Raw genomic sequence first — 13,731 nt, forward strand, 5'->3', positions numbered from 1 at the left:
ACTCTTGGTAATATCCTCTACTCACTCCATTGCCACAGTGTCTTTACCAGCTGTACCAATCTGCCAACCTCCCAACCTCGGATCAATCTGAATGTCTGCCTTCACAGAAATGATATCAAGGCCACTGCACTGATAGCAGAATATCGCTCAATTGCTTATGGGATCAGTACTACATATTTTTAGTCTTTAACCTCGGTGGACCTCTCTTCTGTTTTCCATAGCAATTATTTCAAATCATCACTCTGCTCATATCACCTACACCAACTCCATTGCCACTTACACAAATCATCTCATTTTCTATACCTTATACTTCATGGAGAAAAAAAGAAACCATTGCTTCCCATAATCACATCTGTAAACTTAGCTGAGTTATATTTGTCATTTTGTCTTTATTACAATGAAAAGATTTTCCTCACTCTAGATCTATTCTCTCATTAGGGACATGGCTACTATTCTGGATGCTCCTTGGGGTATTTCTTATATCAATTATTACTTCTTTCTTCCATAACTTCAACATGATCCTTTCTATTTGCTCCTCAGTATTAACGCTGACATCGTACAACTACATGTATGTAACATTTTTTTGAGGGGACTGGATTCCTTTTCAATCACCAATTAAGGTTAGGAAATGACAAATATAAGAGATGCCCTATACTCAAGGATCTCAGCAAGCATTGTGCATTTCACTGCTCCAAATTTCTAAGAATTTAAAAGTGCAATAATCTCTCAGCTAACTATCACTATTTTGAATCATCGTGAATATAATTCTCTAGATGATTTTACCAAGTATTATGGTGAACATGACAAGAAAACTACCAATATTGGGGTACAAGCCAGGTTCTACCTAGCCAATATCCTAATGTTTTTTCCTAAAATTATTTCTATGGCAACTTTGAACTATAGTTGATCTGTCCAGTTCTAGAAACCAAATCCCCTAAATATAGCCATCATTTAATCCAAGTTTACTGACTGTCTGTCTATAAATAGTCCAATTGAAAAAAAGATTAAAGGAGAGTCTAGGAGTATAACTTCAAGGCAGCAAAAACAAAGATATGCTTTTAGGAAATTCTTTATTTCCCCCAAGCCCTCTGAAGCAAACATCAAGTAGTCTAAGCTATAAAACTGACCTATTGGCTAAACTGGTATCTTGGTATTTCATTTAAAAGCTTTTAAGTAAACATGGATTAACACCATTAATATTGCCCTTTACTGATCTCTTATTTTTATGAAATGACAATTTTAATGAGCAGATCCCAGCCAGATAAATCTCCTAATCTCCACCATTGAGGGACCATCTGAGAGGTTTCTTCAAGCTCTCAGATATAAAAGCAGAAGGGTCACAAGAATTCTCATTGAGTTGCTAAGATCGGTCTTATAAATGACTACTTAAATATTGCTTTTTATGAAAGAATAACAAGTAGGCAGACAATGTTGACTTCTTTTGAAAAATTAAATTGAATAGCAAGTAGGAAAAAATGTTGGCTTCTACTTCATGTGAAGTAGGCATTAACCACCCTAACCCTCATAAAAAAGGTAAAGAATTTATTCAATAAGCTAGAACTGAATAATCATTTATTATTGAGTATTAATTAAATGTTAACCACTCTACTAGGTACATTTTAATATTATCTTCTTTATTCCTAACAATAATCATTCAAGAGAACAAAAACTACCCGCGTTTTCAAGATAAAAAAAATTGAGACTTGGAAATGTTAAAGAACTGGCCCAAGACTTCAGAGCTACCAAATGCACAGCCAAGATTCAAATTTAGGTCTATGTGACTCCAAAGACCATAAACTTTGCACTACATCACAGAAACTCTTAAGCATTTATCTATAAGTGCTATAAAATATAGGATAAAGAAAAGAAGAAGTGTGGAATCCTCAAAAAAGAAAAACTAAATTTTAATTATTGACTTTTACTTTCTATTAATAAAATATATCTTTAAATAATGTTGATCATAAGAAATAAAATGATGTTTAAAGGTTTCTAAATATAAAAAGGTATCTAGCAAATATGCATACTTCAGGGCTTTTACAAAGAATTTTACCACAAGTCTAGGCACAGTACTTAGGCTCAAAGAAATAAAGTAATTTATCCAAGGTCAAATAATATGCATGTGACCTAGAGTACCTAAAATTATAGTTTCTAAATAAAAATCATTTAAAATTTATGTGTTTCAATCAGTCCTAAGTCATTAAAATTGAAAGGAAGATTAGAAAATTCTTTTTTTTAAGTAGAGGAAGAAAATCTCTACACGAGGAGAAATTAGCTGGGGCTGAAGATTTCTTATTTCTATCTGTGGTTACTAAAGGCTTTAAGACTACCTTTAAACTCTAAAATTTCTATATCAATTATACCTATCAAAAGCTTCAAGTCATATTCAACTTAAAGTAGATTCAAAGTATTGACAGTTGAATTAAAAAAAAATCAATCTTTTTAGCATCAATAAATTTATCTAAATAATTAAAGTTACAGAATTTAACCAATGAACTACTCATTCTGACAGTATTATAAGTATAAATCAAAGTGGAAAATACATATTAGAACATACCAAAAATACTATGAATGCTAAAAAATTATGTCAAATAAAATTAATTTATAAAGTTAAAACAAGGTCATGAAAATAGTTTTAATGAGTCTACCAACCTAGTATTTAGATGAGGTTCCAGTATTTCCCGAACATGCTCAGGAAATCTCCTCCACAATTGGTGACCTGGGCTGTCAATCTGTATCTCTCTACAGTCATAAATAGAAAGTAACTCCTACAAACACATTTTACATTTGTAAATCCATTGTGAAGGAGATATACCTTTACATTCATCAACATTCTATACATTCTTTACACATATATAATAATTTTATAAAAGTATAAAATTTGGGGGCTGTGAACTTAGGATATTTATTTCAATGCTTAAAATCATTTAGATGACTTACTCAAGATCACAAGCTATAGTAGTATTTGAACATACAGTTTGTGTTCTATATATAATATGTATTGAAATATAAGATTAAGAGCTATTTGGAAGAAAAAAATTAGAATTTTCCATATTTGCTGAAGTACAATTCTTAGAAGTTGACTTTTTTTTAATTTTAATAGAAGCAATTACAAATCCAAAACAGTTCGAAAATTCAAGATATCTCAAATTCTAGATACGAAACACTGAACTTAAAATTCTGAATATAAAATATAAATGCTAAAGACTAATTTACTTGAATGCCCAGGAATTAAATGGTTATATTTTACTTTCCTGAAAATAAAACGAATGGGATTTTATAGATAAAGAAAAAAAAATCTTTGTCTCTAATACCAATTTTCAAAACAAGACAAATATGTTAGGGTATTATATATTCCATCAGCTATTACTCTTTCTTTCCAATTCCACTGAAAAAAACCGTAGCAATAGATGTATTCTTAATACTTATAAAATATAAGCACTGTCTAGCAAAATATGTACTTTACATTTATATTTAGTACTTTTTAATAAAAGAAAGGAAGTATAAGAAAAGTTCAAATACAGAAATATCCAAAACTAATTTTCATTTAAGTTTATAGTGTTATTAAAATTTTATTTGAAGTTGGCTTTTTCTGATGTTCGACAAAGCTGCTCTAGCTAACAGAGGCCCCCTTCATTAACCTCCAAGGACAGACATGAAAGATCAACAATTCTCTAGCTTTTTAGTTTCAGGATCATTTAGAGCAGTATATTAATGTTTTTAAGAGTGTAAATGATCCTGAAACTAAAAAGCTAGAGAATTGTTGGTCTTTCATGTCTGTCCTTGGAGGTTAAAAACATTAATATACTTATAATTGTAGACCTTGTTTCATATTTCATTGAAAAAACAGAAGTAATCAGAATAGACCTCTACAACTTCCAACATCCTATCTACCCAGCTTAGCAATATTGGTATCAATACCCATGTGCTCTGCTTTCTCTCTTGTTACTACAGATAAATTGTTTTTGTTGTTAATTAAGCCCCTTACACTGCTATACAATATTCCACATCTCTTTAACAACTTAAAATAGTATGACATCATTTTTCTACTATATCATCACTTTTCGCCTCTCTGCTAAATTGTTCCCAAGCAACATATAAGCATACTGTTATTTTTCCTCTTTTCTCCCGTTACTATCTCATTCTCCTGCAACACACCTCAGTAAGAGTTTCTGTAATTTCTCTAATTCCTCTCTTCCCACATGTTCTTAAAAATACTCTAATAAGGCTTTCTGTACTCCACTGAAACTACACTTACCAAATTCACCAATGACCATTATGTTAATATAGCTAATGGTCAATTCTCAATCCTTAAATTATTATACTTATTACTTATTCCCTTCCCACTTATCAATCACTGTCCAGGTTTCAATTACTAGAACCTATTTAACTATAGTACCTCTCTTGATCATCTTATCCAGAATCAGTTTTAAGTACCATCTCCACAACAAAAATTTCCAAATATCTATCTATGACCCAGTCCTCTTACCATGAATGCCAGACCTGAATGTCCAACAAAACAAAGAAACTTCTAATTGAAAAAAAAAAAAAAAATACCATGAAAAAAAGCAAAGAAAGCCAAACTGTAAAAATCCTTTTTACATGTATTATAGACAAGGAGTTAATTTCCATTATATCCAAATAGGTCTTAAACGTCAGTAAAAAATAGACCAATATCAAGAGAAAAATGGGAAAAGATTTACAGAAAATTCACAAAAAAGTAATAAATATATTTAAAATGCTATACTTCTCTCATAATTAAATGCAAATTAAAATAAAATAAACTACCAATAGTTTAAATAGTACCAATTTTCATCTGTCACACTGGCAAAGATTTAAAATTTTGATGAAAAGACAGGTTTGTCAAGGGAATATAAGTTGGTGAAACTGTTTTGATAAAATCTACTAAATGTAAACTGTACTTGCTCTGAGACACACTTTAATATCTAGATATTTATACTACTGATATATTCATTCAAGTGCCCAGAAATATATGTATATTCCCTAAATCATTTTTTTATAAGTGAAAAACCTAAAACACAACTTAAATGTGTTAAACAAATTTCTTAAATATCATATATTCAAAGTGAATATTAAGTCATTGAAAAGGATGAATTGTACTGACATGGAAAATTACCCAAGACAGACTGTTAAACACAAAAGAAAATCAAGTTACAGAACATTATAAGTAATGTCATCTCCTTGTTTGGTGGAGAAAACATATATATTTATATATACATAAAAAATTGTTCAAAATACCTATAATAATCTGTTAAGAGAGTACATTTCTGTACTCTCTGAAGTTTTTATCATGACTTTATATTACTTTAATAAGGAAAATGATAGTTAAAAAATAAGTTTCAAAAGTACAGAATTTACATCTTTCTTACTAGAACCCAATAATGTAAAGCCAAGTAATGACTATATGCATTCTTACCTGAATGGCATAAGCAGCTGAATCTTGAGCTCGGCTATTATCTGCATATGCAAGGTAAGCTCTTGTTAGTTCCATCAATAATCCATAGGCAAAGTTTGAATCTTCTACTCCAGTCTCAATAAAAACAAGAAAAAAATTCAAGAATAATTTATATAAATTTTTCTAAACCATTATGTGCTATCCATTGTGAATTTAAGTAAATTTAACTTAGAAAATGATAGTAAGGTTCAAACTAAGTTTGGTATCAAGGCTAAAATATAATCTGTAGCTAAGAATCCAAATCTAAAACTTTTAAGGCTATTTATAAAGTATATTAGAATTATTCAACTTTTATTAAGCTCCAATAATTTGCACTTTTTGGTTTTTAACTCTGAGAAAGAAAATTGTATATATATCATTTCCTAAATTCCATTCTGGTCACTTGAGAAGCTCCAAGAAAGAATTTAAACATAACCTTCTCTTGGAGAGTCACAATGGGCACCAATATATTAAAAGTTCTGTTTGATTTTGTTTTATAGGATTTCCCAAACTCATTTGATCACAGAAATTTTGCACACAAACTATTAAAACATCCTGGGAAATTAGTTTCCCATGGAAACACTTAGCAATAGTGTTTAAATAGTAATATTTAAATAATTAATTTTTAAGTATTTGTCAAAATTAGGATAGAATTATTTTAAAGAACACGGCACACTAGGCTGGGCTCAAACTTTATTGCTTTTGGCTAAAGATCTCTGCAGAGAATTAAGGAATAAATTCAGAAATTACCTAAATTGTCTCTAGTTCGGATCAAATTCCACTAAGGATAAGCTGAATAGTTCTTTGTAAAAGGAATACAGAAATCCCAACAGGACAGAGAACTCTTCTTATCATTCCAAATTATCATTACTTACCACAAATGTAAAATCTTTTCCTTGGGTTTCAGTTGTTGAGAAATCTAGTCGACCTGGATCTATTGCCCCCAATTCCCCTAAACATTCCCCACAGAGCAACCGAGCTTGAGAGTTTGCATCTTGGCAACCTTTCAAAAGCACTGTCACCAACTGTGAGATAACAGGTTCCACTGTTTCACTATCTGTTGCATATTTTATCAGTTTTTCCTAAAATAAAAAGCAAAGAAAAGTTTATACATAACTTCTACAAACTAGTATATTTACGTAACTAGAAAGCTTAAAAATATTAAGGAATATCTGACATAAATATTGACAAAATTAAATCCCCATATCTGCAGTGTTTACAGCCAGTTTTTGATGAGTTCACATACTATAGTTCACGGTATGTTCTATAGTATTAGAATCATTGAGTGTGTTTGAAAGTTTTAATCATTAATTCTTTAAACAGTTACTGAATATTATTACATTAGCAAATAAAAATAAGACATAGCTCTTATCCCGAGTTCAGTCTAATGAAAAAATGGACATGTAAACGAATAATTAAAATATCATATGATTTGTACAAAAACAAACATATTTACAAGGTAAAGAAGCAATGAAGAAGATGAAAAAGAACTCAGGATAGTCAACACATACTTCAGTAAATAAATCAAGGAGGAATAGCTATTAGCTAAAACAAGAACACTAAAAAGTATTTTAAAAAATACTAGAGAAGGAAAAAAAAGATATGGGGAAAAGGTTCTGTGGAAATGATTCTTTAAAAAGGAGGTAAACAGAAAGAGGTAGCATTAATAAAAAATATGTTGGTTTAGATAATCTTTTTTCATCTATCTCCTGAGGATGCTATAATGAAAAACTATTAAGAAAGAGACTAATCTCAAGCCAGTTAAGATTTAAATACTGTACTGTGTGTCCACTTTAGAATTATTTCATTTATATAATTTTCTTTCTGGTAAAAGAAAAGCATACAACCATCTCAAATTCTATGTTAAAACTATGATTCAGAAGGGGGTCCAAGATGGCTGCACAGGTGGATGTTGAGCTCATCTCCTCACAGGAATACACTCCAAGTACACCTATATATATATACTTTTTCTAATTTTATTTTTTATTATTATTTTTTAATTTATTTATTTAAATTAGTTCCGAGTATAAAGTACACCTATATTTAAAGCAAATCTTCCTGAAAGACAATTGTGAGCCAATTAAACAGCCTCTGCACAACAAGCAAGAGAGAGAGACTACCAATAAGAAAAGCAAAATGAAAAAAGAATTTCAATAAGGATAAGAGTTCTCTGGGATATTCCTCTAACATCTGGATTACAGGGGTTCTAGAAGGAAAATAGAGAGAGACAGGAGCAGAAAGAATATTTTAAGTAATGATAAGAAACAGACACCCAGGTCCAAAAAGCACAGAGAGAGAGTTCAAAACAAGATGAACTCAAAACAACCCACACCAAGACAAACTGTAATTAAAATGGCAGAAGTTAAGGATAAAGTCAATCTGAAAGGCAATGGCAATAAAAAAACAAGTCGCATACAAGGAAAACCCCATAAGGCTATCAGCTGATTTCTCTGAAGCAACTTTAGGTCAGAAGGGAGTGGCAGGAGATATTTAAAGTGCTCGAAGAAAGGAATCTACAAACTAGAATACTTTATCCAGCAAGGTTATTATTTAGACTTGAAAGAGAGAAAAAGAATTTTCCAGACAAGGAAAAACTAAAGGAGTTCATGACCACTAAACCAGTCTTACAAGAAATGTTAATGGGGTTTCTTTATGCAGAAAAGAAAAGGCCACATCCAGAAATAAGAAAATACAGGAATGGGGAAAAAAATTTCACTGGTCAAGGCAAATATACAATAATTATAGTAAATCGACCACTTCAAAGGTAATAAGAAGGTTAAAGATAACAGTAGCAAAATTAACTATAACTACAACAAATAATCATGAGATAAAACAAAAAGATATAAAGTATGAAATCAAAAACATAGAGTGGAGGGTGGAGTAAAAATGTAGAGCTTTTATAAAAAATGAATGAGACAAACAAGCAATAACTCACAGACATAGACGACACTTTAGTGGTTACCAGAGGGAAAAGAGGAAGGGGAGAAGGAGGTAGAAAAGTGTAAAGGGAGTCAAATATATAATGATGGATGCAGATTTGACTTTTGGTGGTGAACACACAATGCAATATACAGATGTTGTTATAAGATTTTACATTTGAGATCTATATCTATATTTTTAACTAACCAATGTCACCCCAATAAATTTAATTTTAAAATGTAGCACTTTTAGAATACAATTGAGCTTAAATGACTGCCAGCTTAAAATAGACTACTATAGAAATAATAGGGATATATATGACCTCATGGGAACCATCAACCAAAACCATACAAAAAAAATGCACAAAAAAAAAAAAAATGAAGAGAAATTAATCCAATCAAAACATCAAAGAAAACCAACAAATCGAAAAGAAGGATATCCAGAGAAGAAAGGAGCACTAAATAACAACAAAAACAACCAAAAAAACAAATAACAGAATGGCAATAAGCACATAACCTATTGATAATTACTCTAAATGTAAATGGACTGAATGCTCCAATCAAAATACAGGGTGGCAGAATGGATTAAAAAAAAAAACATGACTCTTACATATGCTACCTACAAAGAGACTCACTTCAGATCAAAAGATAAATATAGATTGAAAATGACAGGATGGAAAAAGATATTCCATGCAAATAGAAGTGAAAAGAAAGCTGGGGTAGCAATACTCAAGACAAAACAGACATCAAAATAAAGAATGTGAAATAGACAAAGAAGATTACATAATTTTAAAGGGGTCAATCCAAGAAGAGGATATAACAATTGTAAATATCTACAACTGGACATAGGAGCTCTCGCATATATAAAGCAAATGTTAATGGACGTAAAGGCAGCAATACTATAATAATTGGGGACTTTAATACTCCACTTACTTTAATGGATAGATCATTCAGACAGAAAATTAATAAGGAAATAATGGCTTTAAATGCCACATTAGACCAACTTTACTTGATAGACATTTATAGAGCATTTCATCCAAAAACTGCAGTTACACATTTTTCTCAAGTGCATACTGGACATTTTCCAGGACAGATCACATACTAGGCCACAAAAGAAGCCTCGATAAATGCAAGAAGATTGAAATTACTCAAGCATATTTTCTGACCACAATCACATGAAACTAGATATCAATTACAGGAAAACAATTAGAAAAAACACAAATACATGGAGACTAAACAACATGCTTCTAAACAACCAATGGATCAAAGAGGAAAACAAACAGGGAATCAAAACTACCCTGAGAAAAATGAAAATGAAAATATAACCTTCCAAAATTTATAGGATGCAGCAAAAGTAATTAGAAAAACAAAGTTTATAGCTATACAGGCCAATCTTAAGAATCAAGAAATATCCCAAATAAACAATCTAAATTTATATCTAAATAAACTAGAAAAAGAGAAACAAAATCCAAAAGAAGGAATAATAAAGGTAAATGCAGAAATGAAAAAGAAAATAGAAAAATAATAGTAAAGATTAATGAAACTAAGAGCTGGTTCTTTGAAATGATAAAATTGATAAGCCTCTAGCAAGACTCATCAAATGGAAAAGATAACACAAAAAAAGAAATAAAGAGAGATTACAACTGACATTATAGAATAAAAAGGATCATTAAAAAATACTATAAACAATTATATGACAACAGATTTGACAATCTAAAAGAAATGGATAAATTTCTAAAAACATATAACCTACCAAGACTAAATCAAGAAGAAACAGAAATTACTATCAATAAAAGACCAATTACTAGCAGTAAAATTGAAGCAGAAATCAAGACTCTCAAAACACAAAAGCCTAGGACCAGACAAGTTCATAGGTGAATTCTATCAAACATTTAGAGAAAAATTAGTATATAGGAATAAATTTAACCAAGGAGGTAAAAGACCTGTACTCTGAAAATTATAGGACACTGAAGAAAGAAACTGAAGAAGACACAAATAAATGGAAGCATATACCATGCTCATGGATTAGAAGGATTAATGTTGTTAAAATTACCATAGTACCCAAAGCAATTTAAAGATTCAATTCAATTATCAAAATACCAATGTCATTCTTCTCAGAAACAGAACAAATATTACTAAAATTTATGTGGAACAACAAAAGACCTTGAACAGCCAAAGAAATCTTGAGAAAAAAGAACAAAGTTGGAGGTATCATGCTCCCTTAACTATACTACAAAGCTATAATAATCAAATCGGTAGAGTACTGGCTCAAAAACAGACATGAAAATCAATGAAACAGAAGAGAGAGCCCAGAAATAAACCCTCGATTATATGGTCAACTAATCTTTGACAAAGGAGGTAAAATGTAAACTGAAGTAACAACAGTTTCTTCAACATATAGTGTTGAGAAAAAAAATGAAAATGGACCACCCTTTTATACCACATACAAAAATATCAACTCAAAACGGTTAAAAACTTAAATATAAGGCCTAAAACCATAAAACTCTTAGAAGAAAACAAAGTAAATTATTTAATATCAACCTGAGTAATATCTTTTTGGATATGTCCCCTCAAGCAAAGGAAAGAAAAGCAAAATAAATAAATGGGATTTCATCCAACTAAAAATCTTCATAGCAGAGGAAACCTTCAACAAAACAGAAAAACAATCTACTAAATGGGGGACTCTATTAGCAAATGATGTATCCAATAAGGGGTTGATATCCAAAATACATAAGCAGCTCATACTAAACTAAAAAAATAATCCAATTAAAAAATGGACAGAGGACATTTCTCCAAAGAAGATATACAGATGTCCAGCAGACATATGAAAAGATGCTCAACACCACTGATCACCAGAAAAATACAAAGTGAAACCACAATGACATACCACCTCACACCTGTTAGAATGGCTATTATCAAAAAGTCAATAGGCTTCCAGTCAAGATGGTGGAGTAGGTAAATGCCTTGCTTGCCTCCTCTCACATCCACATCAAAATTACAACTAAACTACAGAAAAGCCATAATTGGGAGTTGCCTGAAGTCCAGCTGAACATAAAAAAATCCTACAAGTAGGAACATACATAGGAAGCCACCTCAAGACTGGTAGGAGTGGTGGAGACAAGAAACAGGTTGGTCCTACACCCATGGAGGCAGTTGAGAATCAGGAAGGATATCTCAGCTGCAGAGGTCCCCTCGGAGGAGTGAGGGGTCCTGGCCCCACACCAGTCTCCCAAACCCAGGGTTCCAGTGTCGGGAAGACAAGTCATCATAATCATAAGTCTGGCTATTAAACCAGCAGAGTTTGAGTCTGAATGAGATGGAGGGCCATTAGAATCACAGATGTTCCTCTTAAAGAGCCTGCAGACAGACATATTCAGTGACAAACTCACTCGCTCTGAGCTCCAGCACTGGGGCAGCTGCTTGAAAGGCACTGAGACATATGGGGAGGAAATGAATGGTTTGGGTGAGGGCTAGAGAAGCAGATTTTCCCAGAATGAAGTGCTGGCAGAGAGCACTATTCCTTTATTGAGCCCTCCCTCTAACTGTGTGCAGACCCAGGAAGGTGCCATATCTGAGTCTCCATCAATCTAGCTAACACTGGTCCTCCCCTCAACCCCAGTGATTCCCTGACACTCACCACACCAAAGCTGCTTCCAGGGGATTTTCGATACAAATGGCCTGTCTTGGCTCATGCTGTGGAATTCTCGAAAATCTCTTAAAGGTTTACAAAACCTATATAAGCAGTATGTGGCTTCAGTGTGCCTCATACCTCTTGCTGAGCAGCCTCAAACCCAGCACTAGCAGTAGCTAGCCTTGGTCTGTGGCTTGGCCATCTGCAGATTGGTTGGTGGCTAATGCCAGGAGGTCATGGAGAGAGCATATAGGCTTACACTGAACTTGGCCTGCAGCACAGTCTCTCCTAGCAGGCCCTGGCCTGCATGCTCAGTAGCCAGTTTGAGTCTGAGATGGAGTAAAACCCATTGCCACTACCGAGGATGACACACTCAAAGGACAGACTGGGCAGGCACCTGAGCCCTGCTAAAGTGAATCTTGCTCCAAAGGGTCAGTCCCTGTACAGCAACTCCTCCACTATAGTGATCAGCCAATCACATCAAAGCTGGTCAGTCCCTCCCACTGATATGCAAACAGCAACCAAGGCTCAACTACAACAGAAGGGCACACACAATCGATACAAGGGACACACACTGAGCACCAAGCTCAAGTGACCAGGAAGACTGCACCCCTGGGCCTCACAGAACATCTACTACAATAAGGCCACTTTGCTAAGACCAAGAAATACAGCAGCCCTACCTAATAATACACAGAAACACACACAGGGAGGCAGCCGAAATGCGGAGATACAGAAACATGTCCAAATGAAAAAACAGAAAAAAGCTCCAGAAAAAAAAAACTGAACAAAATGGAGACAAGCAATCTAACAGATGCAGAGTTCAAAACACTGGTTATAAGGATGCTCAATGAACATATGAGAAGAATAGGTGAACTCAGTAAAAACTTTAACAAAGAGATAAAAAACATAAAAATAAAGGAGGAAAACATAAAAAAGAACCAGTCAGAAATGAATAACATGATAAGTAAAATAAATACCTTAGGAGAGAAATTTGAAAAGAATGGCAGTGTGAGAGAGGTCCCAGGTTCTCTCCCCTTGAAATAATAAGTTGAACATCTAAAACTCAACAAATAACAACCATCCTGTACACAAGCACGTCTCTGTGAGTGATCTACATGTAAGAGCTTCCAGAGGTAAAAACCAAGGGAGTCTGAGGAGGGTAGATTGGAAGAAACAAAGAAGCTGTCTCTCGCAGCCAGAGCACCTGCTGGAGGAGGGAGAGGGAAGAAAATGCAGCCAGTTCTCTGAAGAGCCTTGTCTAAGGAATATGCGAATTCCATGCAGCAGAGCTCAGGGATCAGGGCAGAAAACAGAGTGGAAACTAAGTGCCAAAGGGCAACAGTTGGGTCTTAGCAGCCGTGGTTGTAAAGCACGAGGCTGAGGCATGGAGATTAGCAGCAACTCACACACACACCATTACAGAGTGTGGCTCTCCGCAAACCCCATATCCTCCTAGACCCAGCTCCGTGAAGCCCCAGGGGAGTATGAGCAAATGTTACCAAAACCAAAGTCCACTGTCGGTACCACTGACAAAGGCTGGGACTGAGGGTAGCCATCATGACTTGAATATTTGTCAGAAAGAAAATAAGGCATCATCAGTCTCAAAGCAGAGCCCAAGCCACTTGAACACCACCTACTGGAAAGCAAAAGAAAAATACTTCAACGACAGGCTAAAGGAAGACCTCTATATAATAAATCTTCTTCCTGGGTGGGGGTGGGGGGAGCAGAAT

The 13,731-nt window shown here is 33.4% G+C and overlaps 1 protein-coding gene across 1 annotated transcript in view; it reads right to left on the reverse strand.

The window, feature by feature from the left end:
* The window catches only part of ATR (ATR serine/threonine kinase), a 136,272-nt gene that overhangs the window by 53,501 nt on the left and 69,040 nt on the right, over window positions 1-13,731 (reverse strand). Inside the window, 3 exon segments of the mRNA XM_015593746.2 lie at window positions 2,650-2,765; window positions 5,435-5,548; window positions 6,328-6,534. Coding sequence (XP_015449232.1) covers window positions 2,650-2,765; window positions 5,435-5,548; window positions 6,328-6,534 — 437 coding nt within the window.

Source organism: Pteropus alecto, unplaced genomic scaffold (assembly GCF_000325575.1).
Source record: "Pteropus alecto unplaced genomic scaffold, ASM32557v1 scaffold75, whole genome shotgun sequence".
Taxonomy (NCBI): Eukaryota; Metazoa; Chordata; class Mammalia; order Chiroptera; family Pteropodidae; genus Pteropus; species Pteropus alecto.